General features: G+C 49.5%; 1 protein-coding gene and 1 non-coding gene across 2 annotated transcripts in view; one reads left to right on the forward strand and one right to left on the reverse strand.

Annotated features, from left to right (window-relative positions):
• MEGF11 (multiple EGF like domains 11) overlaps positions 1-25,543 on the forward strand; it is a 495,160-nt gene that overhangs the window by 374,229 nt on the left and 95,388 nt on the right. The window contains 3 exon segments of the mRNA XM_060260232.1: positions 5,637-5,757; positions 7,657-7,820; positions 9,967-10,069. Coding sequence (XP_060116215.1) covers positions 5,637-5,757; positions 7,657-7,820; positions 9,967-10,069 — 388 coding nt within the window.
• TRNAP-GGG (transfer RNA proline (anticodon GGG)) lies at positions 25,400-25,471 on the reverse strand. Its single transcript has one exon. It is a non-coding gene; the product is annotated as a tRNA-Pro (tRNA).

Raw genomic sequence — 25,543 nt, forward strand, 5'->3', positions numbered from 1 at the left:
TATTTTTCTACAAAATGACCCCCGGTAGCAGTTATCACAGCTTCAATAGGAGGGGTATTTAAAATAAGATTTGTCATAGTGATCAGTTGTTTGAAATAGGCAGTGAGGAAAGCTGTCCTCTTGTTTGCTTTTCAAAATATGAGAACCCTACCCATTGGTGGTGCTACAGTGTCTGCCCCCAAGCCTGCAGCTCTATCTACCTTAAATGCAAGGGTCGTTTTGTAGAAAAATAGGTGGCGGAGCTCATCCAAGGATTGTTATGCAGCTGCACCTGCTATTCAATGGACAAGGAGGTGGAACTCTCAGGAGGAGGTGGAACTCTCCGAAAGGTTCAGGAGCTGTGCTCCTGGGAGCTCCCACTGAACGAGGCCTGCTTAAATGTAAAATTCCACTTTTTGCCCACCGCTCTAGTCAATCATCTCCCCAAAAAAACAGAAGCGCTACTGCAGGGCTTCTCCAACTGTGTGGGAGACCCCTCTGGGGACGTGCAGAGAGTCATGGATGGGAAAAGGGCAACTAGAATGATTAAAGGGCTGGAACACTTTCCCTATGAAGAAAGGTTGAAACGCTTGGGGCTCTTTAGCTTGGAGAAACGTCGACTGCGGGGTGACATGATAGCGGTTTACAAGATAATGCATGGGATGGAGAAAGTAGAGAAAGAAGTACTTTTCTCCCTTTCTCACAATACAAGAACTCGTGGGCATTCGATGAAATTGCTGAGCAGACAGGTTAAAACGGATAAAAGGAAGTACTTCTTCACCCAAAGGGTGATTAACATGTGGAATTCACTGCCACAGGAGGTGGTGGCGGCCACAAGCATAGCCACCTTCAAGAGGAGGTTAGATAAAAATATGGAGCAGAGGTCCATCAGTGGCTATTAGCCACAGTGTGTGTGTGTATAATTTTTTTTTGGCCACTGTGTGACACAGAGTGTTGGACTGGATGGGCCATTGGCCTGATCCAACATGGCTTCTCTTCTGTTCTTATGATGGAAACATGATTTTCCCAGGAGAAAAAGAGACAGAACTCTGAGCGCCTTTCTTCTCTGAGGTTTAGCACTGCAAACACCCAAACTACTCTGCTAAAACATGGAAGCTCCAAGGGAGGTGGGGGAAACTTTGGGTTGCCCCCCCACACACACACACACACCACACATCCTTTGCCAAGCCTCAGGTTCATTGTGGCTCGGGGGTGGATGCATTTAACTTTCATTTGCCTTCAATCTGCCATCCGCCAGTTCCAGTAATGCGCCTGAGCACTGGCTTCATCAAGGCGGAATGTTCTTAACTTCATTTCTCCAGCCATGGTTTTGACATACATTCTTCCAATTGGCATCCTGTGAAGCTAAAATGCTCCACCTGTGAACACACAAGGGGAGCACTGAATTCTTTTTCCAATAAGCAGTTATCAGAATTTTTAATGTTTAATGTTAATGTAACCTTGTCTTTTGTATAAGGGAAATTGAATGATGTTGTTAGCCGCCCTGAGCCTGCTCCGGCGGGGAGGGCGGGATATAAATAAAATTATCTATCTATCTATCTATCAGTAAGCAATGCTGGTTATAAGCATAGGCAGCTTCAAGAGGTGATAGACTAGACATCTGGAGCAGAGGTCCATCTGTGGGTATTAGCCCCAGCGTATAGAGGAAACTCTCTGTAAACATCTGGAACAGAGGTCCATCAGTGGCTATTAGCCACAGTTTATTGTTGGAACTCTCTCTCTGTGATGCTCTGTATTCTTGGTGCTGGGGGGGCAAGTGATGCTCTGTATTCTTGGTGCTGGGGGGCACGGTGGGAGGGCTTCTAGTGTCTTGGCCCTTCTAGTGGACCTCCTGATGGCACCTGGGTTTTTTGGCCACTGTGTGACACACAGTGTTGGACTGGATGGGGCATTGGTCTGATCCAACATGGCTTCTCGTATGTTCTTATGCTCATACGTTGTTATGTTCTTATGTTCTCTGTCAGAGGTAGCGATGCTCTGTATTCTTGGTGCTTGGGGGGCACAGTGGGAGGGCTTCTGATGTCCTGGCCCCACTGATGGATCTCCTGATGGCACCTGGTTTTTGACCACTGTGTGACAGACTGTTGGACTGGAGGGGCCATTGGCCTGATGCAACAGGGCTTCTCTTATGTTCTTATGTGACACAGAGTGTTGGACTGGATGGGCCATTGGCCTGATCCAACATGGCTTCTCTTATGTCTGGGGCAAGTGATGCTCTGTATTCTTGGTGCTGGGGGGGGGGCACGGTGGGAGGGCTTCTAGTGTCTTGGCCCTACTAGTGGACCTCCTGATGGCACCTGGGTTTTTTGGCCACTGTGTGACACAGAGTGTTGGACTGGATGGGCCACTGGTCTGATCCAACATGGCTTCTCGTATGTTCTTATGCTCTTACGTTGTTATGTTCTTATGTTCTCTGTCAGAGGTAGTGATGTTCTGTATTCTTGGTGCTTGGGGGGGCACAGTGGGAGGGCTTTTGGTGTCCTGGCCCCACTGATGGACCTCCTGATGGCACCTGGTTTTTGACCACTGTGTGTCACAGAGTGTTGGACTGGATGGGCCATTGGACTATTCCAGCATGGATTCTCTTAAATTCTTAAGTAAATATCCAGACTTCCCTGTTTGATTCATGTCCTTAGATTACCACTCCCATTCACCCCCCCCCCCCCGCATCGTCCCTCTCTCTTCCTCTCATACATATGCACACTGCATGGTAGCCAGCATTAAAGCTTGCTGGGTGACCTCGGGCCAGTCACACACTCTCAGCCTAACCTACCTCATAGGGTTGTTGTGGCAATACAATGGAGAGGGATGCAAGCCACCCTAGGTCCCCATTGGGGTGAGAGGTGGGATAGAAATAACATGAATGAATAAATAAATAAATAAATAAATTTGGACTTTAGACTGTAATCTTCTTGGGGCAGAGATGAACTCTTTCCCTTCTTCTGCTCATTTGCAAAGTGGCAAACCACCCCGTAAAAAGTCTGCTATGAAAAACATTGTGAAAGCAACATCACCCTAGAGTTGGAAATGTCTGGTGCTTCCACAGGGTTCAGTTCTGTTTGTTGGGATCAGTTTTGGGCACCACGTTTTAAGAAGGATATAGACAAGCTGGAAGGGGTCCAGAGGAGGACAACGAAGATGGTGAGGGGTCTGGAGACCAAGTCCTAGGAGGAAAGGTTGAAAGAGCTGGGCATGTTTAGCCTGGAGAGGAGGCGGCTGAGAGGTGATAGGATCACCATCTTCAAATCCTTGCAGTGATGTCATATAGACTGAGGATGGTGTGGAATTGTTTTCTGTGGCCCCCGAAGGTAGGACCAAAAACAAAGGGTTGAAATTAAATTAAAAGAGTTTCTGGCTCAACATTAGGAAGAACTTCCTGACCATTAGAGCGATTTCTCAGTGGAACAGGCTTCCTCAGGAGGTGGTGGGCTCTCCTTCCTTGGAGGCGTTTAAACAGAAACTAGATGGCTATCTGACAGCAATGAAAATCCTGTGAATTTAGGGGGAGGTATTTGTGAGTTTCCTGCATTGTGCAGGATGTTGGACTAGATGACCGTGGAGGTCCCTTCCAACTCTATGATCCTATGAGTCTAGGGGATTACCTTTACCTTTGATTGTGATGTATGCTCATCATCATTCTCTGGGATTTCACTTCTTTTAGAGCTTCGCTGGATGGATGGTATAAAAGATACTTATTCATTCAGCTCAGTTAAGGCTGATTTTTTTTGCTGGACACGAAACCCTCGGTCTTCTTTTGTAATTAGCATTTTGTCTACGATGTTTGCCTTAACTAGCAAACAGCTGTTCCCAGCGATTTGCTGTTCTACCTTTCCCACCTCCTGCTGAGCGGCTGCCAAGCATTTGTCCCAGCTCGCCTTTCACACCCCTCCAAAGCCTGCAGGGTCACACCATCATTTCGGAGAACCGTGGAAAGAGCTCCAAAGGGCATCATGAGAGCTGGAGATGGACAGTCATTGGCTATTGCTTTATGCTCCTTCCTCTGGACGTTAAGAAACCCAGTTTTTGTTTCTGGCATTCAGGGTGGCCCAGATACTATGAACGTGTGAGGGATAATAGAGAAGCACCTTTTACAATTAAAGAGGCCCCAGGGCTTTTGTTGCAGCAGGAACTCCTTTGCATATTAGGCCACACACCCCTGATGTAGCCAATCCTCCTGGAGCTTACAGTGGGCGCTGTAAGAAGAGCCCTGTAAGCTCTTGAAGGATTGGCTACATCAGGGGTGTGTGGCCTAATATGCAAAGGAGCTCTTGCTAGAATTCCGTCCCTGGGCCGCACACCCCTGATGTAGCCAATCCTCCTGCAGCTTACAGCAGGCCCTGTAAGAAGAGCCCTGTAAGCTCTTGGAGTATTGGCTACATCAGGGGTGTGTGACCTAATGTGCAAAGGAACTCTTGCTAGAATTCCGTCCCTGGGCCGCACACCCCTGATGTAGCCAATCCTCCTGCAGCTTACAGCAGGCCCTGTAAGAAGAGCCCTGTAAGCCCTTGGAGGATTGGCTACATCAGGGGTGTGTGGCCTAATATGCAAAGGAGCTCTTGCTAGAATTCCGTCCCTGGGCCACACACCCCTGATGTAGCCAATCCTCCTGCAGCTTACAGCAGGCCCTGTAAGAAGAGCCCTGTAAGCTCTTGGAGGATTGGCTGCATCAGAGGGGTGTGGCCTAATATGCAAAGGAGTTCCTGCTACCAAAAAAAGCCCTGATTAGAAGCCCATGTTCATTGCCTCTCCCCACATCCATGGAGCCCTGGATGCGGAAAGTGTCATCGAGCTGCAGCCGGTGGTCCCTCTAAGCTGAGTTAGCGTGAGCTGACTCACAGATTTTTAGCCTCTAGTTCGTACCAGCGACCCCACGAGGGTTTCGAGACAAGAGATGGACAGAAGCGGTTTGTCGTCGCCTGCCTCTGCAGAGCAGCCCTGGTATTTCTCGGTGGCCTCCTGCTCGGTAGTGGCCCCCACACTGTGGAACACTCATTCTGGAAAGACCTCTCCTGCTCCTGAATTCCATTGGACTCTCTTCGCTATTATGAAAGCATTTCCATTCTGGACTTCTGTTGTTTGCCTGTAAACATGAGACGACGCAGGGCTGAGGCCAAAAAGAGCAATCCCGTGTTGTCGTCTCCTCTCTCTCGCCTTCCTTGTCCGGTCCTGCTGAGCATTGACGGGACGGGTAACAAACACGATGTGGTTTCCATCCGGCCTCGCGTTTGCTTTTGCTAGCTGTTGGGAGGAGACGTGTTTCAGCGGCATCCCTGGATCCATTGTGGATCCAATTCCACTGTAATTGTAACCTCCTTTATTATTCCTCTTCGGTTTAAATGTAACTTTAATTGATTTTTATGGTGGTTCATCGGAAAATCTAGCGTTGCCGCGCGTTGCCTCGAGCATCTGGTGAAAAAAAAAAAGAGGTTAATGAATAGTTTGAATAAATAATAGCTTTGTACAACTACCTTTCCCCCTTTCTTTAGTATGGGATTCTTTAGCATGGGATTTTAGGTGCCAACACAGCTGTATTTCTCATGTATGAAGCAAAGACAGGCGCTGGGATCCTTTCCTGTTCTGCAGCGACCCTGTTTCCCAGACTTGCCATTTCAGCTTGGTTTCTGTTCTGTATGCAGGGAGAAGACTGTTCCATCACTTGTGGGCCCGGGACCTACGGAATCAGCTGCTCGTCGATTTGTAGCTGCAAGAACGACGGGGCTTGCTCCCCATTGGACGGCTCATGCTTTTGTAGAGAAGGTAAAGGTTGTCTCTCTTGTTGCGGCAGCAGCCAGGCAGTAATATAAATCACACTTCCCCTGCTAAATAATTGCCATGAATTATCGTTGAGAGCTCTGGAGTGGTTCCAGCTGTAAACAGTGGCCTTGAATGCTGAGTGGGCAGGGTTTGGGATTTCCCCCAAAATTGGATCATGTGTAAGCCCGGTGCACATAGCCAATTCACACGTGCACATCTGTCACTTGACAAAAGGAGTCTCAAGCGGCAACCCACGAGTGTGAACAGGTCATCGTAGACCAGATGCTTTCAGAGCCCTTCTGGACGTGGGATGATTTTGCTACTTGCCTGCAAATGTTCTGAACGAGCACCTTTGGAAATAAGTTGTGGATACAATTTAGATCAGTGGTCCCCAACCCTTTTGGCACCAGGGACTGGTTTTGAGGAAGACAATTTTTCCATGGACCGGAGGTGGGGGGTGAGGAGGGGATGGTTTCAGGATGATACAATTGTGCACTTTATTTTGGTGTGGCAGTTAAGCATGTGGACTCTTATCTGGGATAACCGGGTTTGATTCCCCACTCCTCCACTTGCACCTGCTGGAATGGCCTTGGGTCAGCCAGAGCTCTCTTATCTGGGAGAACCGGGTTCGATTCCCCACTCCTCCACTTGCAGCTGCTGGAATGGCCTTGGGTCAGCCAGAGCTCTCTTATCTGGGAGAACCGGGTTTGATTCCCCACTCCCCCACTTGCACCTGCTGGAATGGCCTTGGGTCAGCCAGAGCTCTCTTATCTGGGAGAACCGGGTTTGATTCCCCACTCCTCCACTTGCAGCTGCTGGAATGGCCTTGGGTCAGCCAGAGCTCTCTTATCTGGGAGAACTGGGTTTGATTCCCCACTCCTCCACTTGCACCTGCTGGAATGGCCTTGGGTCAGCCAGAGCTCTCTTATCTGGGAGAACCGGGTTTGATTCCCCACTCCTCCACTTGCAGCTGCTGGAATGGCCTTGGGTCAGCCAGAGCTCTCTTATCTGGGAGAACCGGGTTTGATTCCCCACTCCTCCACTGGCAGCTGCTGGAATGGCCTTGGGTCAGCCAGAGCTCTCTTATCTGGGAGAACCGGGTTTGATTCCCCATTCCTCCACTTGCACCTGCTGGCATGGCCTTGGGTCAGCCAGAGCTCTCTTATCTGGGAGAACCGGGTTTGATTCCCCACTCCTCCACCTGCAGCTGCTGGAATGGCCTTGGGTCAGCCAGAGCTCTCTTATCTGGGAGAACCAGGTTGGATTCCCCACTCCTCCACTTGCACCTGCTGGCATGGCCTTGGGTCAGCCATAGCTCTGGCAGAGGTTGTTCTTGAAAGGGCAGCTGCTGTGAGAGCCCTCTCCAGCCCCACCCACCTCACAGGGTGTCTGTTGTTGGGGAAAGAGATATAGGAGATTGTAAGCCCCTCTGAGAATCGGAGTGGAGGACAGGATATAAATCCAATATCTAAATCTAGGGTTTTTTTGCCATCATTGTCACATGTGCAGGCAGCATTTCTAGCATGAGAGGGTGTTAATCCCCAATTTTTTTCACTGGTTGACATCTATGCAAACCTAGGCTTGCAGAACTGGCATTTGGAGCATTTTAGATCCGTACTAGAGCAATCCCTCAACTGTGAGATAGCAAGATGCTTGTATTCCACCCAACATGGTGCTTTTCAGTGGCATCTCTTCACAAAACTGAACCGCAGCCGCCCTATTTCCTCAGAGCGCTCTGTCCTACCACATGCAAAGAAACCTGGACACATGTTAAAAGTGGGTGGCGCTGCATGCACAAACATTCTTTCTGGAACTGGAGCTGTTTCCTAACAGCAAGAGGGATGGCATGTGCCAGAAGGAGTGCATCGAGGGGCACATCGGTTTTCTTCTCTCTCGTTCCAGGATGGCAGGGAGCGGATTGTTCCATCCCGTGCCCCAGTGGCACTTGGGGCCTCAGCTGCAACCAGACGTGTTTCTGTGCTAACGGAGCAGCCTGCAACCCCGTGGATGGATTCTGCCTTTGTTCGCCTGGGTGGCAAGGAGATTTCTGCGACCAGCCTTGCCCGGTAAGTCTTTGTGTGATCAGTGCCTTTACAGGAGCCTGAGACAGAGAATGCAGCTGTAACACATTTTTCAGATAATGTGACAGAGACCATTTATTTATTACGTTAAGCTTATATCCCACCCTCTCCGCAAGCGGACTCAGGGCGGCTCACAACATCACATTACTTCCATTAAAAACCAATAAAACATATAAAACATAATTACATATTTAAATTATTTAAAACATTTAATGGTGCTGTATTAATACAGTACAGTATAGCGGTTCTGAAAGTTCGATGGTGACCATCGGTACTCTGCATGGTGCTCTATATGATGTCCAGTGGCAGCTCTCTCTCGGTTAAATGTCGAAGGCCTGTCGGAACAATTCGGTCTTACAGGCCCTGCAGAATGTAGACAAATCCCGCAGGGCCCTTATGGCCTCTGGGAGAGCGTTCCAGAGTTCTGGTGCTGCCACCGAGAAGGCCCTGGCTCATGTCGTACGCAACCTGGCTTCTTTTGGTCCAGGGATGGACAATAGATTTTTTGTCCCTGAATGCAGTGCTCTCTGGGGAATATGCAGAGAAAGGCGGTCCCACAGATAGACAGGTCCCTGACCATATATTTCTCCTTCCTTCCTTCCTTCCTTCCTTCCTTCCTTCCTTCCTTCCTTCCTTCCTTCCTTCCTTCCTTCCTTCCTTCCTTCCTTCCTCCCTCCCTCCCTCCCTCCCTCCCTCCCCATCTTTCTTTCTTCCTTCCTTCCTTCCTTCCTACCTACCTCCCTCCCTTTCTTCCTTCCTCCCTCCCCATCTTCCTTCCTTCCTTCCTCCCTCCCTCCCCATCTTCCTTCCTTCCTTCCTTCCTTCCTCCCTCCCTCCCCATCTTCCTTCCTCCCTTTCTTCCTTCCTTCCTCCCTCCCCATCTTCCTTCCTTCCTTCCTTCCTTTTTCCCTCCCCATCTTCCTTCCTTCCTTCCTTCCTTCCTTCCTTCCTTCCTTCCTCCCTCCCTTCCTCCCTCCCTCCCCATCTTCCTTCCTTCCTTCCTTCCTTCCTTCCTTCCTTCCTTCCTTCCTTCCTTCCTTCCTTCCTTCCTTCCTTCCTTCCTTCCTTCCTTCCTTCCTATTATTAGCCACCTTTCTTCCTTCCAGAGCTCAAGGCGGTTCACAGTACAAATAAAATACATAAAACAGAATACATAAAATCCATTTAAATAATTCAAATAAAAATCGAGGGCTGCTGATGAAATAATCCAATGCAGCCCTAAATAAAACCGTCCAGCTGCCTTCTGAAGATCAACAGTGAGGGGGCCAGGAGCACCTCCCTGGGGAGGTTTTTGCACAATCACGGGGCTGCCACCAAAAAGGCCCTTCTCTTGTGTGCCCCCCAGAAATGCCTCTTTGATTGACAGGACAGTCAGGAGGGCCTCTCTCTGTGATGTTAACTGTTGGGCCAGGACCATTTGGGAGAAGATGATCCTTCAGATACGCTGGTCCATAGCCATGTAGGCCTTTAAAGGACAAAAGCAGTGCCTTGATTTGGGTTTGGGAGAGGATGGGTAGCCAGGGTGATTGCTGTAATATCCAGGTCGCACACTTCCAACAGACAGTCTAGGCACAGCATTCTGCATTAGCTGCAGCATCCAAACCAAGGCCAGCCCTAGACTGTCTAACATCCTAGGCAGTTTGGTGTAGTGCTTAACTTCTCACACACACCCCTGCACTGATAACGTCACCAAATCACATGGTGGGGCATCCAATTTTGCGCCTCCAGAAGGCCAGCGCCCTAGGCAATCACCTAGTTTGCCTGATCCGAACCCTCTTCAAAGGAAGCCCCAGGGGTTCAGGATATGCAGCAGTCAAGGCTTGATGCTTTGGGGGCCAACTTAACTGGGCAGGCGAAGGGGCCCATTATAAACCCCTTCTAAAAATAAAAATGGTTCTAGCCAAAACCAGCCTCACTCACGTTCAGGAAAGTGGTAGCATGCCTCCCCCCAAGCCCATTGCAGATCCAAAGGAAAGAGAGCTTGGTTTTACCTCCCCAGAGGCACCAGCTGGTGCAAATCCAAGAAAGCAGCCGTGCATTCCAGAGAATCTCGTCAAAATCTTTTTGCATGCCATGGTTTGAATATAAGACTGAGAGACCTTTCCCCCCTGTGTTCTTTCTCTTTGGGAAGGAGGGGACGTACGGCCTTAATTGCAGCGAGCTCTGCGACTGCAGCCACGCGGATGGGTGTGATCCAGTCACGGGCCACTGTTGCTGCCTTGCCGGGTGGACAGGTAAGATGGCTGACGGTCAGTGCTCTTGCTTTGTTGGCTCAGCCCCAGGGCCCTGAGGAATGTTTCCTTGGCATTGGACCCTTTCTGTCGCATAAAGGTCAATGCCATTTATTTTGCTTTCCAAGTATCCTCTGAAATACAGTTGCTGACTCTGTCTTGGGAAACTCCAAAAGACTCGAGCAAGGAACCTGGGAAGAGCAGAGGTTCACTGAAAATGTGGAGACAGTGTGCGGCTGCAATGAAAAAGGCTAACGCTATGCCGGGAATCATTAGGAAGGGAATGGAAAACAAATCAGCCGGTATCATCTCGCTCCTGTATAAATCGATATTGTGGCCTCATTTGGAGTCCTGTGTGCAATTCTGGTCATCACACCTCAAAAATGATATTATAGCACTGGGAAAAGTGCAGAAAAAGGCAACTAAGATGATTAAAAGGGTTGGAACACTTTCCCTATGAAGGAAGGTTAAAACGTTTGGGTCTCTTTAGTTTGGAGAAACGTCAACTGAGGGGCGACTTGATAGTGTACGAGATTATGCATGAGACAGAGAAGGTAGAGAAAGAAGTCCTTTTTTCCCCCTTTCTCGCAATGCAAGAACTCACGGACACTCAAGTTGCTGAGCAGTCGGGTTAGAATGGATAAAAGGAAGTGCTTCTTCACCCAAAGGGTGATTAACACGTGCTGCGTTCACACTACCCTAAATAATGCGTTTCACATCCGGATATTTACTGTGTAAGAATAGCAAAAATCCAGATGTAAAATGCATTATCTAGTGCAATGTGAACACACCAGTGGAATTCACTGTCACGGGAGGCGGTGGCAGCTACAAGCATAGACAGCTTCAAGAGGGGATTGGACCAACATCTGGAGCAGAGGTCCATCAGTGGCTATTAGCCATAGCGTATTGTTGGAACTCTCTGTCTGGCGCAAGCGATGCTCTGTATTCTTGGTGCTTGGGGGGGCAACAGTGGGAGGGCTTCTAGTGTCCTGGCCCCACTAGTGAACCTCCTGATGCAGGCCCGTAGCCAGAAAATCTTGGGTAGGGGGGCCCACAGAATAAAATTTCGGATGGAGGGCCCCCCTCTCGCGGCCCCCGCTCTCTCTGGCACCACTTCTCTGGCAGCCCCTGCCCCCTCCCTCCCTTCCACCCCATAAAGTGTTCTTTCCAGCCCGCCCCGGTGCCAATTCTGGGAGAAGCTGGGTGGGGAGGCCGGCGCTCTCCGGAGCTCTAGTGCTGGGGCCGCGGCAAAAGGAAGCACCGGCAAGCCCTGCAAAAAAGCCCGCCACCTCTGCTGCTTCGTCCCTACTTCCCTCCCACGCGATCCGGAGAGGGAAGTAGGGAGGAAGCAGCGGAGGCGGTGGGCGCTTTTGCAGGGCCTGCTGGTGCTTCCTTTCGCCATGGCCCCAGCGCTAGAGCTGCGGAGAGCGCCGGCCTCCACACCCGGCTTTTCCTGTGATCGGTGTGGGGCCTGGAAAGAGCCCTAGGAGGAGCCGGGGCTTCATGGGTGGGAAGGAGGAAAGGAGGGGGAAGCGCTGTCGGAGGGGAGCAGGGGCTGCAAGAGCAGCAGGGAGCTCAGGGGCTGCCAAGAGGGGCCACACTAGTCAAAGGGGGGGGTTCAGTGGAGGGGCCGTGCCCCCCCATGGCTACAGGCCTGTCCTGATGGCACCTGGGTTTTTTGGCCACTGTGTGACACAGAGGTTGGACTGGATGGGCCATTGGCCTGATCCAACATGGCATCTCTTATGTTCTTATGTGACACAGAGTGCTGGACTGGATGGGCCACTGGCTTGATCCAACATGGCTTCTCTTATGTTCTTCTGTGACACAGAGTGTTGGACTGGATGGGCCACTGGCCTGATCCAACATGGCTTCTCTTATGTTCTTATGTGACCCAGAGTGCTGGACTGGATGGGCCACTGGCCTGATCCAACATGGCTTCTCTTATGTTCTTCTGTGACACAGAGTGTTGGACTGGATGGGCCACTGGCCTGATCCAACATGGGTTCTTTTATGTTCTTCTGTGACACAGAGTGTTGGGCTGGATGGGCCACTGGCCTGATCCAACATGGCTTCTCTTATGTTCTTCTGTGACAGAGAGTGTTGGACTGGATGGGCCACTGGCCTGATTCAACATGGCTTCTCTTATGTTCTTCTGTGACACAGAGTGTTGGACTGGATGGGCCACTGGCATGATCCAACATGGCTTCTTTTATGTTCTTCTGTGACACAGAGGGCGTTTTCGCACTGACCTTCAAGTGGCGCGACCACCCTCTTCACACCGGAGGATCTGCCTGGATTTCGCACAAGAAGCGCCGGCGCACCCAAAAGAGCCGGCTACTTCCGTCACGAAACCCGCTCAAACGTTTTCCTGCTTCTTGGCGGTTTCCGTTTGAGCGGGTTTCGCGACGGAAGTAGCCGGCTCTTTTGGGTGCGCCGGCGCTTCTTGTGCGAAATCCGGGCAGATCCTCCGGTGTGAAGAGGGTGGTCGCGCTACTTGAAGGTCAGTGCGAAAACGCCCAGAGTGTTGGTCTGGATGGGCCACTGGCCTGATCCAACATGGCTTCTCTTATGTTCTTCTATGACACAGAGTGCTGGACTGGATGGGCCATTGGTCTGACCCAACATGGCTTCTCTTATGTTCTTAGGTGGGGGGGGGGAAGCATTTTGAGCTTAGCAGCAGTGTGATTGCATAGAGTCCAACAGCCAAAGCCACCATGTTATCTCAGGGAATCTGATGTCTGTCATCTGGAGAGCCATTGTAGTTTTGAGAGAACTCCAAGCCTCACCTGGTTAAGAGCAGTGGCTTGATTCCCCATTCCTCCTCCACATGCAACTGCTGGATTGACCTTGGGTCAGCCACAGTTCTCTCAGAGCTGTTCTCTCAAGAGCAGTTCTCTCAGAGCTCTCTCAGCCCCACCTCCCTCACAGGGTGTCTGTTGTGGGGAGAGGGAGGGAAAGAGATTGGAAGCCGCTCTGAGACTCTTTAGGGGAGAGAAAAATGGGACATGAAATCCTTTTTAGAAACTTTATTAAATCTTAAAATGTTGAATATTACAGATAACAGTATTATATTTGCACTCTACATAGTAAAAGTTATATTTCTAGCAAATAAAGGAATACTATAAATAATATTGAACAAGTTGAATGATATGTTTGTTTCTGGGAACTCCTGGTGGCTTCACTTATGGTAAAAAAATTTAAGTAAATAAAGCCACAGAAGTGGAAAGCTAATACTGTAAGAGAGACCACAATTTCAGTGTTAAAAATGCATTCATCAGATTAGTCCAAATGTAAGAAACTAGAATCATGGCTCCATCTCTGTTAAAGGTTATTCTTTGTTGATATTTATAAGTGCAGATGTTTTACTAATTGGGACATCCAGATCAGGGGTTGTCCAGATTATTAGACAGTTAGCGGGATGAACTGTGGCACTCTCATTTTGCAGACAGAAAACTGAGGCAGGGATTCACTTCAGGCTGCCCGTGGCTGGAATGGGCTACGCTCGGCCAGCAGACCCGGTTTGGCCTCTCTTCAGCTGTACAGCTGAAAGGCTGATTTTCTGACAAGTCACTTCACAGTTACACCGAAGAAGAGTTAGCCGCAAGTTTTTTGCAGGGAGTGCGGCTGATTTCCTCAAAGCCTTAGGTGAGGAACAGTTGTGGCTGAGGAGTGGCGCCGAGGAGGCTTACGTGAGCCTCCCCAGAAGTCAGCGGGGTTGCCAGCAAAGCCTGCCACATTCAAAAGGTGACTTTTTATTATTAAGCAGCACAGAAGGGAGAAAACAGGTAGGGAGGGAAGGGGGGAGAGAGAAGAAGTTCCGTTGCCTAGTAATGGGATGCTTCTGTCACCGTTTGCAGCAGGCAATTAGTGTACGGCAGAGGTACCCCCACCAGGCCAGAAATTCTCCTACCAGGCCTAGACAAGCCTCTGGCCCTGTTAGTCAGAGGCCTGCCCCAGAGAAAGTAACTGTGCATTGTAACAAAAACAGCCAAGAGTCTTGAGTCACACAGACGCACAGTTCTCAGCAAAACAGACCCCGGATTCCTGTGAGTGATCCTTCCGGAGACACAACTTCAAATGCAGGATGTGTTGCTGACTGAATGCTAAGAGTGCCATCTGTATTTCTGCCTCATCATGCCTGCCTTTGAAAAGGAAGGATTGTTCCCTGTTTCTTGAGATTGCTGCAGCACATGGAGGATGGCTTTTAAAAATGCAGGGGGCGCATCGCTCCTAGAATGATTAAAGGGCAACTAGAATGATTAAAGGGCTGGAACACTTTCCCTATGAAGAAAGGTTGAAACGCTTGGGACTCTTTAGCTTGGAGAAACGTCGACTGCGGGGTGACATGATAGAGGTTTACAAGATAATACATGGGATGGAGAAAGTAGAGAAAGAAGGACTTTTCTCCCTTTCTCACAATACAAGAACTCGTGGGCATTCGATGAAATTGCTGAGCAGACAGGTTAAAATGGATAAAAGGAAGTCCTTCTTCACCCAAAGGGTGATTAACATGTGGAATTCACTGCCACAGGAGGTGGTGGCGGCCACAAGCATAGCCACCTTCAAGAGGGGTTTAGATAAAAAATATGGAGCACAGGTACATCAGTGGCTATTAGCCACAGTGTGTGTGTGTATATATAAAATTTTTTGCCACTGTGTGACACAGAGTGTTGGACTGGATGGGCCATTGGCCTGATCCAACATGGCTTCTCTTATGTTCTTATGCTCCTGCTAGGGATGGGCGGAATTCTTTATGCCCTGTGACTTCCTAAAGCTTCCTTGGGAGCTGCACTTTGTCTCAGAGCTAGGCTTGGGGAGGGGCTGTGGCTTAGTGGTAGAGCAGCTGCTTGGCGTGTAGAATCCCTGGCATGTCCAGTTAAAAGGCACCAATGGTGGGTGACGTGAAAGACCTCTGCCTAGGACCCTGGAGAGCTGCTGCTAGTCTGAGTAGACAATACCGTCCATGATGAAACTGGCTGATTCGTTAGAAGGCAGCTTCATGTGTGTCCACAAAAGACCTAGGGAAATGTTATCTGGTGTCTCTTTGGACTGGCCAGCTAGGATGCTGGAGCAAAAAATGCTACATCAATTTTAAAAAGAGAGCGAGACTGATTCCCCACTAGCCTTCTGCCGCTCTCGTGCTCCTCTTCTCGGAAGGGCTTCCATTGGATTTCACACTATCAGCCTTGGGGCTGCAACTACCTTCACCTTTTTTCCTGGAGCAAACAGAAACTGGTTTTTAGAGGATCTCGTTTGCTGTGCGAAAGAGATGGAGCCAGTTGCAGCCCTGGGACAGATAGTGTGAAATCTGACGGAAGCCCCACAGAGAAGAGGACAGTGAGAGTGGCATAAGGCTAGTGGGGAATCAGTCCCAGTTTGGTGCAGAAGTTAAGTGCAGATCTGGGAGAACTGGGTTTCATTCCCCCCTCCTCCACTTGCAGCTGCTGGAATGGCCTCAGGTCAGCCAGAGCTCTCTTATCTGGGAGAACCGGGTTTGATTCCCCCCTCCTCCACTTGCAGCTGCTGGAATGGCCTTGGGTCAGCCAGAGCTCTCTTATCTGGGAGAACCGGGTTTGATTCCCCCCTCCTCCACCTGCAGCTGCTGGAATGGCCTTGGGTCAGCCAGAGCTCTCTTATCTGGGAGAACTGGGTTTGATTCCCCCCTCCTCCACTTGCAGCTGCTGGAATGGCCTCAGGTCAGCCAGAGCTCTCTTATCTGGGAGAACCGGGTTTCATTCCCCCCTCCTCCACTTGCAGCTGCTGGAATGGCCTTGGGTCAGCCAGAGCTCTCTTATCTGGGAGAACCGGGTTTGATTCCCCACTCCTCCACCTGCAGCTGCTGGAATGGCCTTGGGTCAGCCAGAGCTCTCTTATCTGGGAGAACTGGGTTTGATTCCCCACTCCTCCACTTGCAGCTGCTGGAATGGCCTTGGGTCAGCCAGAGCTCTCTTATCTGGGAGTACCGGGTTTGATTCCCCACTCCTCCACTTGCAGCTGCTGGAATGTCCTTGGGTCAGCCAGAGCTCTCTTATCTGGGAGAACTGGGTTTGATTCCCCCCTCCTCCACTTGCAGATGCTGGAATGGTCTTGGGTCAGCCAGAGCTCTCTTATCTGGGAGAACCGGGTTTGATTCCTCACTCCTCCACTTGCAGCTGCTGGAATGTCCTTGGGTCAGCCAGAGCTCTCTTATCTGGGAGAACCGGGTTTGATTCCCCACTCCTCCGCTTGCAGCTGCTGGAATGGCCTCGGGTCAGCCAGAGCTCTCTTATCTGGGAGAACCGGGTTTGATTCCCCACTCCTCCGCTTGCAGCTGCTGGAATGGCCTCGGGTCAGCCAGAGCTCTCTTATCTGGGAGAACCGGGTTTGATTCCCCCCTCCTCCACTTGCACCTGCTGGAATGGCCTTGGGTCAGCCATAGCTCTCTTATCTGAGAGAACCGGGTTTGATTCCCCACTCCTCCACTTGCAGCTGCTGGAATGGCCTTGGGTCAGCCAGAGCTCTCTTATCTGGGAGAACCGGGTTTGATTCCCCCCTCCTCCACTTGTAGCTGCTGGAATGGCCTTGGGTCAGCCATAGCTCTCTTATCTGGGAGAACCGGGTTTGATTCCCCCCTCCTCCACTTGTAGCTGCTGGAATGGCCTTGGGTCAGCCATAGCTCTCTTATCTGGGAGAACCGGGTTTGATTCCCCCCTCCTCCACTTGCACCTGCTGGAATGGCCTTGGGTCAGCCATAGCTCTCTTATCTGGGAGAACCGGGTTTGATTCCCCCCTCCTCCACTTGTAGCTGCTGGAATGGCCTTGGGTCAGCCATAGCTCTCTTATCTGGGAGAACCAGGAGAACCGGCCATTCCAGCAGCTGCAAGTGGAGGAGTGGGGAATCAAACCCAGTTCTCCCAGATAAGAGAGCTATGGCTGACCCAAGGCCATTCCAGCAGCTGCAAGTGGAGGAGTGGGGAATCAAACCCGGTTCTCCCAGATAAGAGAGCTCTGGCTGACCCAAGGCCATTCCAGCAGCTGCAAGTGGAGGAGGGGGAAATCAAACCCAGTTCTCCCAGATAAGAGAGCTCTGGCTGACCCAGGGCCATTCCAGCAGCTACCAGTGGAGAAGTGGAGAATCAAACCTGGTTCTCCCTGATAAGAGTCCACTCACTTAACCACTACCCCAAACTGGCACCATCCTAGGGTTGCCAAGTCCAATTCAAGAAATATCTGGGTACTTTGGGGGTGGAGCCAGGAGACTTTCGGGGTGGAGCCAGGAGACATTAGGGGTGGAGCCAAGATCAAGGCTGTGACAAGCATAATTGAATTCCAAAGGGAGTTCTGGCCATCACATTTAAAGGGACAGCACACCTTTTCAATGCCTTCCTTCCATAGGAAATCATGAAGGCTAGGGGCACCCTCTTTTGGGGCTCATAGAATTGGACCCCCTGGTCCAATCTTTTTGAAACTTGGGGGGTATTTTTGGGAGAGGCACTCGATGCTGTACTGAAAATTTGGTGTCCTACCCCCAAAAACAGGTCCCCCAGAGCCCCAGATAACTGCGGATCAATTCTCCATGATTTTCTATGGGAATAAATCTCCATAGGGAATAATAGAGTTCCCTGCAGACATTTCCCTCCCCTCCCCCCGCTTTCTGATGACCCTGAAGTGGGGGGGGCCTCCAAACCGGGGGATCCCCTGCCCCCACCTGGGGATTGGCAACCCTACACCATCCTTTTGAGTGGTGGTTGTATTTTCTCCTTAATGTTCGCAGATTCTGAAAAGATCGCCGTTCTGAAAAGCGGTAACTTTCAGAGCCTTCGTAGATGTCAAAGCATCAACGTCTTGTAGTCATTTCCTGTAATTTGAAGTTATGTGCTGTGTTGTCCAATTTACAAACATCACATTACAAATAATAAGGACTGCGTGAAGCTTACCAGGGATGTGGGGGAGAGTTGCCTGAAATCTTGTCTTAATTAAACGTGGCCTAGAAAAGATCAGAAAAGTTTGGGACCTTCAGAGGATTTTTGCTCTCCCGGCTCCCGGGGCCAGGGCAGTTTCAAACGACTCCGTGATCCGAAGAGCTGCTGGAAGATTGATCTAAAAGAAGGGTATTCCGTGTGTTCATTCCACACGTGGGATTTCCACTGATGGTGCCAAAGATCAAGAGGGAGGGAAATAGCTGCACTTCTTTTTTTAAAAGTCTGTTCTCAACATATTACTCATCAAAAAAACCCTTAGAGATTAATAATATGATCAAGGCACCAGCAAGAAGCCCAGGCAAGGAGAAAGATAATACCGGACCAGGCTGCTTGCTCTGAACAGTGGCGGGAGAGTTGCTGTTGTGTGTACCGTGTCGTCATTTCCAGGGGGAATCAGGAAGTGACTTCGAGTAGTTCTAGTAATCTGGATTTCTAGTAGCTCTAATACTTGCTAGAATCAGAGTTCCTGGGAATTTCTAGGCTGACCCTACATTGCCGCTGCATAAAACCATGGAGTTCCTGGGAATTCCTAGAAGGACCAGATGTCACATCTAGGCGTTCCCTTGGAAGTAGTGTTGCAGTGGATATTCTGTTGCACCCCTCCGTGTCGCTGTCCCTGAAACTCCCTAACTAGGGTTGCCAGTTCTCCACCCTCCACCCGCCAGCCACTGGCTGGGGCTGTGTGGGGTAGGCTTGCCAGCTTCTGGTTGGGAAACTCTTGGGGCGTTTTCGCACTGACCTTCTAGTGGCGCGACCACCCTCTTCACACTGGAGGATCTGCCCGGATTTCGCACAAGAAGCGCCGGCGCACCCAAAAGAGCCGGCGACTTCCGTCGCGAAACCCGCTCAAAACGTTTTCCTGCTTCTTGGCGGTCTCCGTTTGAGCGGGTTTCGCGACGGAAGTCGCCGGCTCTTTTGGGTGCGCCGGCGCTTCTTGTGCGAAATCCGGGCAGATCCTCCGGTGTGAAGAGGGTGGTCGCGCCACTAGAAGGTCAGTGCGAAAACGCCCTTGGAGATTTGGGGGTGGAGTCTGGGGAGGACAGGGGCCTCAGTAGGGTAGAATGCCATCAAGTTCGCCTTCTGAAGCATCCCTTTGCTCCAGGGTAATTGGTCTCTGTAGTTTGGAGATAAGCTGAAATTCCATGGGCTCCCCAGGCCTATCTCTCTCTCGGCTTGACTTCGCGAACGAAGATTTAAGAAGGGTGCAGTAGTCCACGTCTGCTGCAGGCTCGCTGGTGGCTGACAAGACCAATGCGGGACAGGCAGATCCGGCCACAGTGGCTGCAGGGAAAAGTCTGATTTGGGGTTGGTGCTGTAGCAGTGCGATTCTTCCTCAATCTCCTTTTGTCCTCAAGACCAGCTATGCGTGCGTTCTCAAAGGAAGAGACAGCCTGGTGAATGGTGTGCCTCCATGCTTTGCGATCTGAGGCTAGGTCAGACCACTGGTGATGGTTGATGCAACAGGTGCCAAGGGATTTCTTCAAGGAGTCCTTGAACCTCTTCTTTGGTGCCCCTCTATTTCGATGGCCGGTGGAAAGTTCGCCATACAGAGCAATCTTGGGAAGGCGGTGGTTTTCCATCCTGGAAATATGCCCTGCCCAGCACAGCTGCGTCTTCAACAGCAGTGCCTCGATGCTTGTAACCTCCGCCCGCTTGAGGACTTCAGTGTTGGTCACAAAGTCACTCCAGTGGATGTTGAGGATGGTGCGAAGGGAGCGCTGATGAAAGCGCTCAAGGAGTCGCAGGTGATGACGATATAAAACCCACGATTCAGAGCCGTAGATGAGGGTTGTCATCACAACCGCTTTGTAAACATTGATCTTTGTGCCTTTTTTCAGATGCTTGTTGCTCTACACTCTTTTATGCAGTCGGCCAAATACTATACTTGAAGGCTTATCCGCCTGCTTTTATCTGGCCAAGGCTGATTTCTTATGGGGGAGCGATTTGGCCTAGTGTGAAAATGACCATCCCAACCCTTGTGACAAAAATCTAGGCCTTCTTTTGGCCCATTTGGCCTTGCTTAGCCGATCAGAAGGCAGCGCCTCGATCCTGAGATGCTCAGGAGAACTGAATACATTTTAGCAGGGGTAGAGCTCCTGCTAGAATTCCACCCCTGCATTTTAGTCGTTTTTACCCCGCTTCTCAATATAATACATTTGGCAGAAACAAATCCCACCAGTTTATTAAAGCGCCACCAGTAAATCACCGATGAATAAAATGACTTGACAAGCAAAATAAACTTTTGTTCATTCCTGTGGAATAAAGACAAAGATGGCAAAAAAACCCAACAACATCAAGACAAGCAGTGAACAGGTTTCATAGCAGTGACATTTCATTCTGTTCCTGCGGCCTTTGGTCCTCCCGATCACCTCCAGCCGACCTAATTAAAAGCTAAGCCTGCCTCCTTCACAGTGGCCTCGCCAGAAATCTGTTTCCGTGGACATCAGAAAGAAGAGAGAACCCCTCACTTCTCCGTCTGTGTCCTGTTGTTCTTGTCCTCGCATTTTGGTGGGGAGTGGGAGGCACGAGAAACCATTTCTTTCTACTTCCCACACTGCCTTCTTCTTATCATGAAGCATGTGGTCTTCAGTGCCAAGGACACCAGCCCACTGCGTTCACCCCAATCATTTGTAAAAGATCATAAGAACATAAGAGAAGCCATGTTGGATCAGGCCAATGCCCCATCCAGTCCAACACTCTGTGTCACACAGTGGGCAAAGAACCAGGTGCCATCAGGAGGTCCATCAGTGGGGCCCTCCCACTGTGCCTCCCCAAGCACCAAGAATACAGAGTATCACTTGCCCCAGACATAAGAACTTAAGAGAAGCCATGTTGGATCAGGCCAATGCCCCATCCAGTCCAACACTCTGTGTCACACAGTGGGCAAAGAACCAGGTGCCATCAGGAGGTCCATCAGTGGGGCTCTCCCACTGTGCCTCCCCAAGCACCAAGAATACAGAGTATCACTTGCCCCAGACATAAGAACTTAAGAGAAGCCATGTTGGATCAGGCCAATGCCCCATCCAGTCCAACACTCTGTGTCACACAGTGGGCAAAGAACCAGGTGCCATCAGGAGGTCCATCAGTGGGGCCCTCCCACTGTGCCTCCCCAAGCACCAAGAATACAGAGTATCACTTGCCCCAGACATAAGAACTTAAGAGAAGCCATGTTGGATCAGGCCAATGACCCATCCAGTCCAACACTCTGTGTCACAAAGTGGCCAAAAAACCCAGGTGCCATCAGGAGGTCCATCAGTGGGGCCAGGACACTAGAAGCCCTCCCACTGTGGCCCCCCAAGCACCAAGAATACAGAGCATCACTTGCCCCAGACAGTGTTCCAACAATACACTGTGGCTAATAGCTACTAATGGATCTCTGTTCCAGATGTTTATCCAATCCCCTCTGTGGCAGTGAATTCCATGTGTTAATCACTCTTTGGGTGAAGAAGGACTTCCTTTTATCCGTTCTAACCCGACTGCTCAGCAATTTCATTGAGTGCCCACGAGTTTTTGTATTGTGAAAAAGGGGGGAAAGTACTTCTTTCTCTACCTTCTCTATCCTGTGCATAAGGATTAGTAGCCAGTTTGGTGAAGTGGTAAAGTGTATGGACTCTTATCTGGGAGAACTGGGTTTGATTCCCCACTCCTCCACTTGCAGCTGCTGGAATGGCCTTGGGTCAGCCAGAGCTCTCTTATCTGGGAGAACCGGGTTTGATTCCCCACTCCTCCACTTGCAGCTGCTGGAATGGCCTTGGGTCAGCCATAGCTCTCTTATCTGGGAGAACCGGGTTTGATTCCCCACTCCTCCACTTGCAGCTGCTGGAATGGCCTTGGGTCAGCCATAGCTATCGCACTTGTCCTTGAAAGGGCAGCTACTGTGAGAGCCCTCTCAGCCCCACCCACTTCACAGGGTGTCTGTTGTGGGGGGAGAAGATATAGGAGATTGTAAGCTGCTCTGAGTCTCTGATTCAGAGAGAAGGGCGGGGTATAAATCTGCAGTCTTCTTCTTCTTCTTCGTAGGAGAGATCCTCATGGACTGTGAGCAAAGAGGCATTTCCACCCAGTGTACGGGACAGGCAGGCGTTGTTTCATGCTTTCCAAAGCCGCATGCGACTTCCTGTCACTTATGCTGGTTTGTGAGACGCTCACATCTTTTGCACATGACGGTTGACATAAGAAGACATGTCTGCTCAGTGCTCAAACCGCTAATTTTGTGAGATTAATTGGAGATGCCACACACCTCTCATTCTTTGAGGGGCTGAAGGGGAAACAATGGGAGGTAATTGGACTGTGGAATATTGGCTGGCTGGATCGTTACCAATTAATTATGCGGTTGCCTGAAGTGAGGGAGGCAGGGGTATTGGTGCCTATGCCATCCAACAGGAGGGATATGCTGTATCAGTAAAGCAACAGTCCTACACGTTCAATAGAAGGGGTTAACATGGCTGCTAGTTTATTTGCGTCACGTATACTTTGCCTTTCAGGCCCAGAGTGGTTTCCACCATTCCCTTGTCCTCTGTTTTATTCTCACCATGACCTTGTGAGGCAGGTTAGGCTGAGAGCATATGACTAGCGTGAGGTCACCCATGGTGGAGTGAGAATTTGAACTCGGGTATTCCAGTTCCTAGTCTAAGGACTCTGCACACTGGCTCACTGTGGTTTATTCCATGAGGCGCATTTCACACGCACGTTTTGGCACCATCATTGCTTATAAAAGCTTCTGTTTTTAGAACTTCCTGTAGAATCCAAAAAGGAGGTGTTGGGCCTTGGCTGTGTCAAAAGTCTACTCCTCCCCCCCACCTCCACCCGGTGAGAATTTTATAAGGTGGCTTGCTCACGAGGAGTCAGGCAGCAACTGCATGAAGGATACTGGAGGTGCTGAGGGCAGCCGTCTTTGATCGCAGAGAGATTGTCATGAATGGTTGACCAGACCATGGGTGGCCATCTTGAGTCCCAACTGTCAGCCTCTGTTTTCTAGCACTGGCGTCTTAATAACTAGAGGTGGAACAAGAAAGAAGAGGAGGAAGAGACTGGATTTACAATCTCCTTTCCTTTCCTCTCCCCGCAACAAACACCCTGTGAGGTAGGTGGGGCTGAGAAATCTTGGAGAGAACAGCTCTGAGATACTTACGACTGACCCCTGGTCACCCAGTTGGCTGCATGTGGAGGAGGAGTGGGGGAATCAAACCCAGTTCTCCCGATACATGGGAATACCTTTGGAAGAACTCGATGAAGATATCAACATGTCAAAATATTAAAGAGAATTGTTTTAAGATGATGTATAGATGGTATATGACTCCGAAAAAACTGGCAAAGATGAGTAAAAAGATGTCGGATAGATGTTGGAAATGTAAAAACCACGAGGGTTCTTTTTTTCATATGTGCTGGACTTGTGAAAAAGCGAAAAAGTTTTGGCAGATGATACAACAAGAAATCTCTAAAATTTTGGGATATGACTTTAAGAAAGTTCCAGAGACTTTTCTGCTAGGACTACAAATAGAAAAATTTCCAAAAGAAGATAGGACTTTAATTTGGTATTTGCTCTCAGCTGCTAGGACATTGTATGCGCAGTTGTGGAAGCAAGAAAAAATACCAGAGAAATGGGACTGGATTGTGAAAGTTTTATCGTGGAGTGAGATGGGCAAGCTAACAAGAACTTTAAGAGACTATGATTTGGATCTGTTTAAAAAGGAGTGGAAGAAATTTAGAGAATACATAGAGCAAGAGTGGAATGTAAAAAGACATTGGACAATTTTTTAACGTGAATGGGAGAAAAGAAAGACATTGATTTTTGATTGGTTAGGGGTGCCTTTTTAATTGAACTTAAGTCTATAACTTCGGCGGAAGTCTAGTAATGGAGGGAGGGGGGGGTTGAAAATATCATATGGGTTAGAGCTAGCAAGGATATAATTAAATATTGTAACCATATGTTATTAATAAAATTGTTTAAAACAAACCCAGTTCTCCCAGACGAAAGTCCACACACTTAACCACTTCACCAAACTGGCTCCAAAAGTTGGATTTGCCCTTTGAGATCCAAGCATAGAAATTCATGGTCTTGCTTCCCTTGAAGGTGGCTAGGGTTCTTACCCCGTGCGGTGGCCACTGCCTCTTTCACGGCTATCTCTCCAGCAGGCGGTATGAGTGGAAAGAGAGCAGGGAAGCACGCCACCCAAAATGTCACAAGTATGAAGCAGCCCCATAAATCTCTCCCAGGGTTAAGCCCCAGCTGTATCTCGAGAGGTCCAGAATGGCGCTTGTGCCGGATTGGAAGTTGTCAACTCAAGTTAGCCTTTATTGGTATAAAATATATAGATATATCAGAGCAAATTGGTTAAAAAAAAAAAGACAAAATGGAACGATTGCATACATATACATAAACTATTTCTTTGAGATCCTCTGGCGTGCCTTTAAAACAGGATGAAGAAACTTAGCCACTTTCTCAGTTGCGCTAGATGAAGTATCATTCAGAAGATTGGAAGTTATAAAGACAGCCGTGTGCTGTTGACTGAGGGAGTTAATGGGGTGAAAAAGGAACCCTCCGGTCACAGATAAGGTTAGCTTTGAGGAATGAAAATTTGTGTCGGGAGCGACTTCGGCAAGCCAAGGGCAACATCGATGCTGTCACTCAAACGCCGAGGCATGTTTCGTCTCTCCTGTGAACACATTAATTCAGGAAGGCTGATAAGCCTTTTCCCTTTTTTTTTAAACTCTGGGGAAGGCCTCTTTTGAATTATGAGAGAAACGCTGGCCACTTTGACAGTGAGCTGGGAATTATTTTTAAACTGCATTCTGCTTTGGGGTTGGTAGCGAAGAGGATGACACGGGAGAGAAAAAAGAGTCATTTTGCAGTTGGCTTTTGTAAAAAAAAAAAGTTATTTTAGAATATCTTGGGTTTGCTGATTTACTAATATTCTGACCCCATCGGCTGTTTCTGTCATTCCCATGGTTTTTGTCATTCCCATGTCCTCCATTTTAATCTTACAACAACCCTGTGAGGCAGGTTAGACTGAGAGCGTGTGACTAGCGTGAGGTCACCCATGATGGAGTGAGGATTTGAACTCAGGTGCTCCAGACCCTAGTCTAAGGTCTTTAAGTTAGGTACCAGCATCACCCATACGGTGGGCACTTAAGAGATGTTAAATAGTTCCACTTGTGTTTGTGTAAGTGCAAAATCAGGCACAAGGTGCGAGATTCGGAAGCAGTTGTCTACTCGTGTAAACGAAGGGACGGTTATGAACATATGAAGCTGCCTTATACTGAATCAGACCTTTGGTCCATCATAGTCAGTATTGTCTACTCAGAATGGTAGCGGCTCTCCAGGATCTCAAGCTGAGGTTTTCCACACCTATTTGCCTGGACCTTTTTTTGGAGATGCCAGGGATTGAACCTGGGACCTTCTGCTTCCCAAGCAGATGCTCTACCACTGAGCCACAGCCCCATTCATGGCTCTCCAGGGTCTCAAGCTGAGGTTTTCCACACCTTTTTGCCTGGACCTTTTTTTGGAGATGTC

This window comes from Heteronotia binoei, chromosome 19, assembly GCF_032191835.1.
Source record: "Heteronotia binoei isolate CCM8104 ecotype False Entrance Well chromosome 19, APGP_CSIRO_Hbin_v1, whole genome shotgun sequence".
Classification (NCBI taxonomy): domain Eukaryota; kingdom Metazoa; phylum Chordata; class Lepidosauria; order Squamata; family Gekkonidae; genus Heteronotia; species Heteronotia binoei.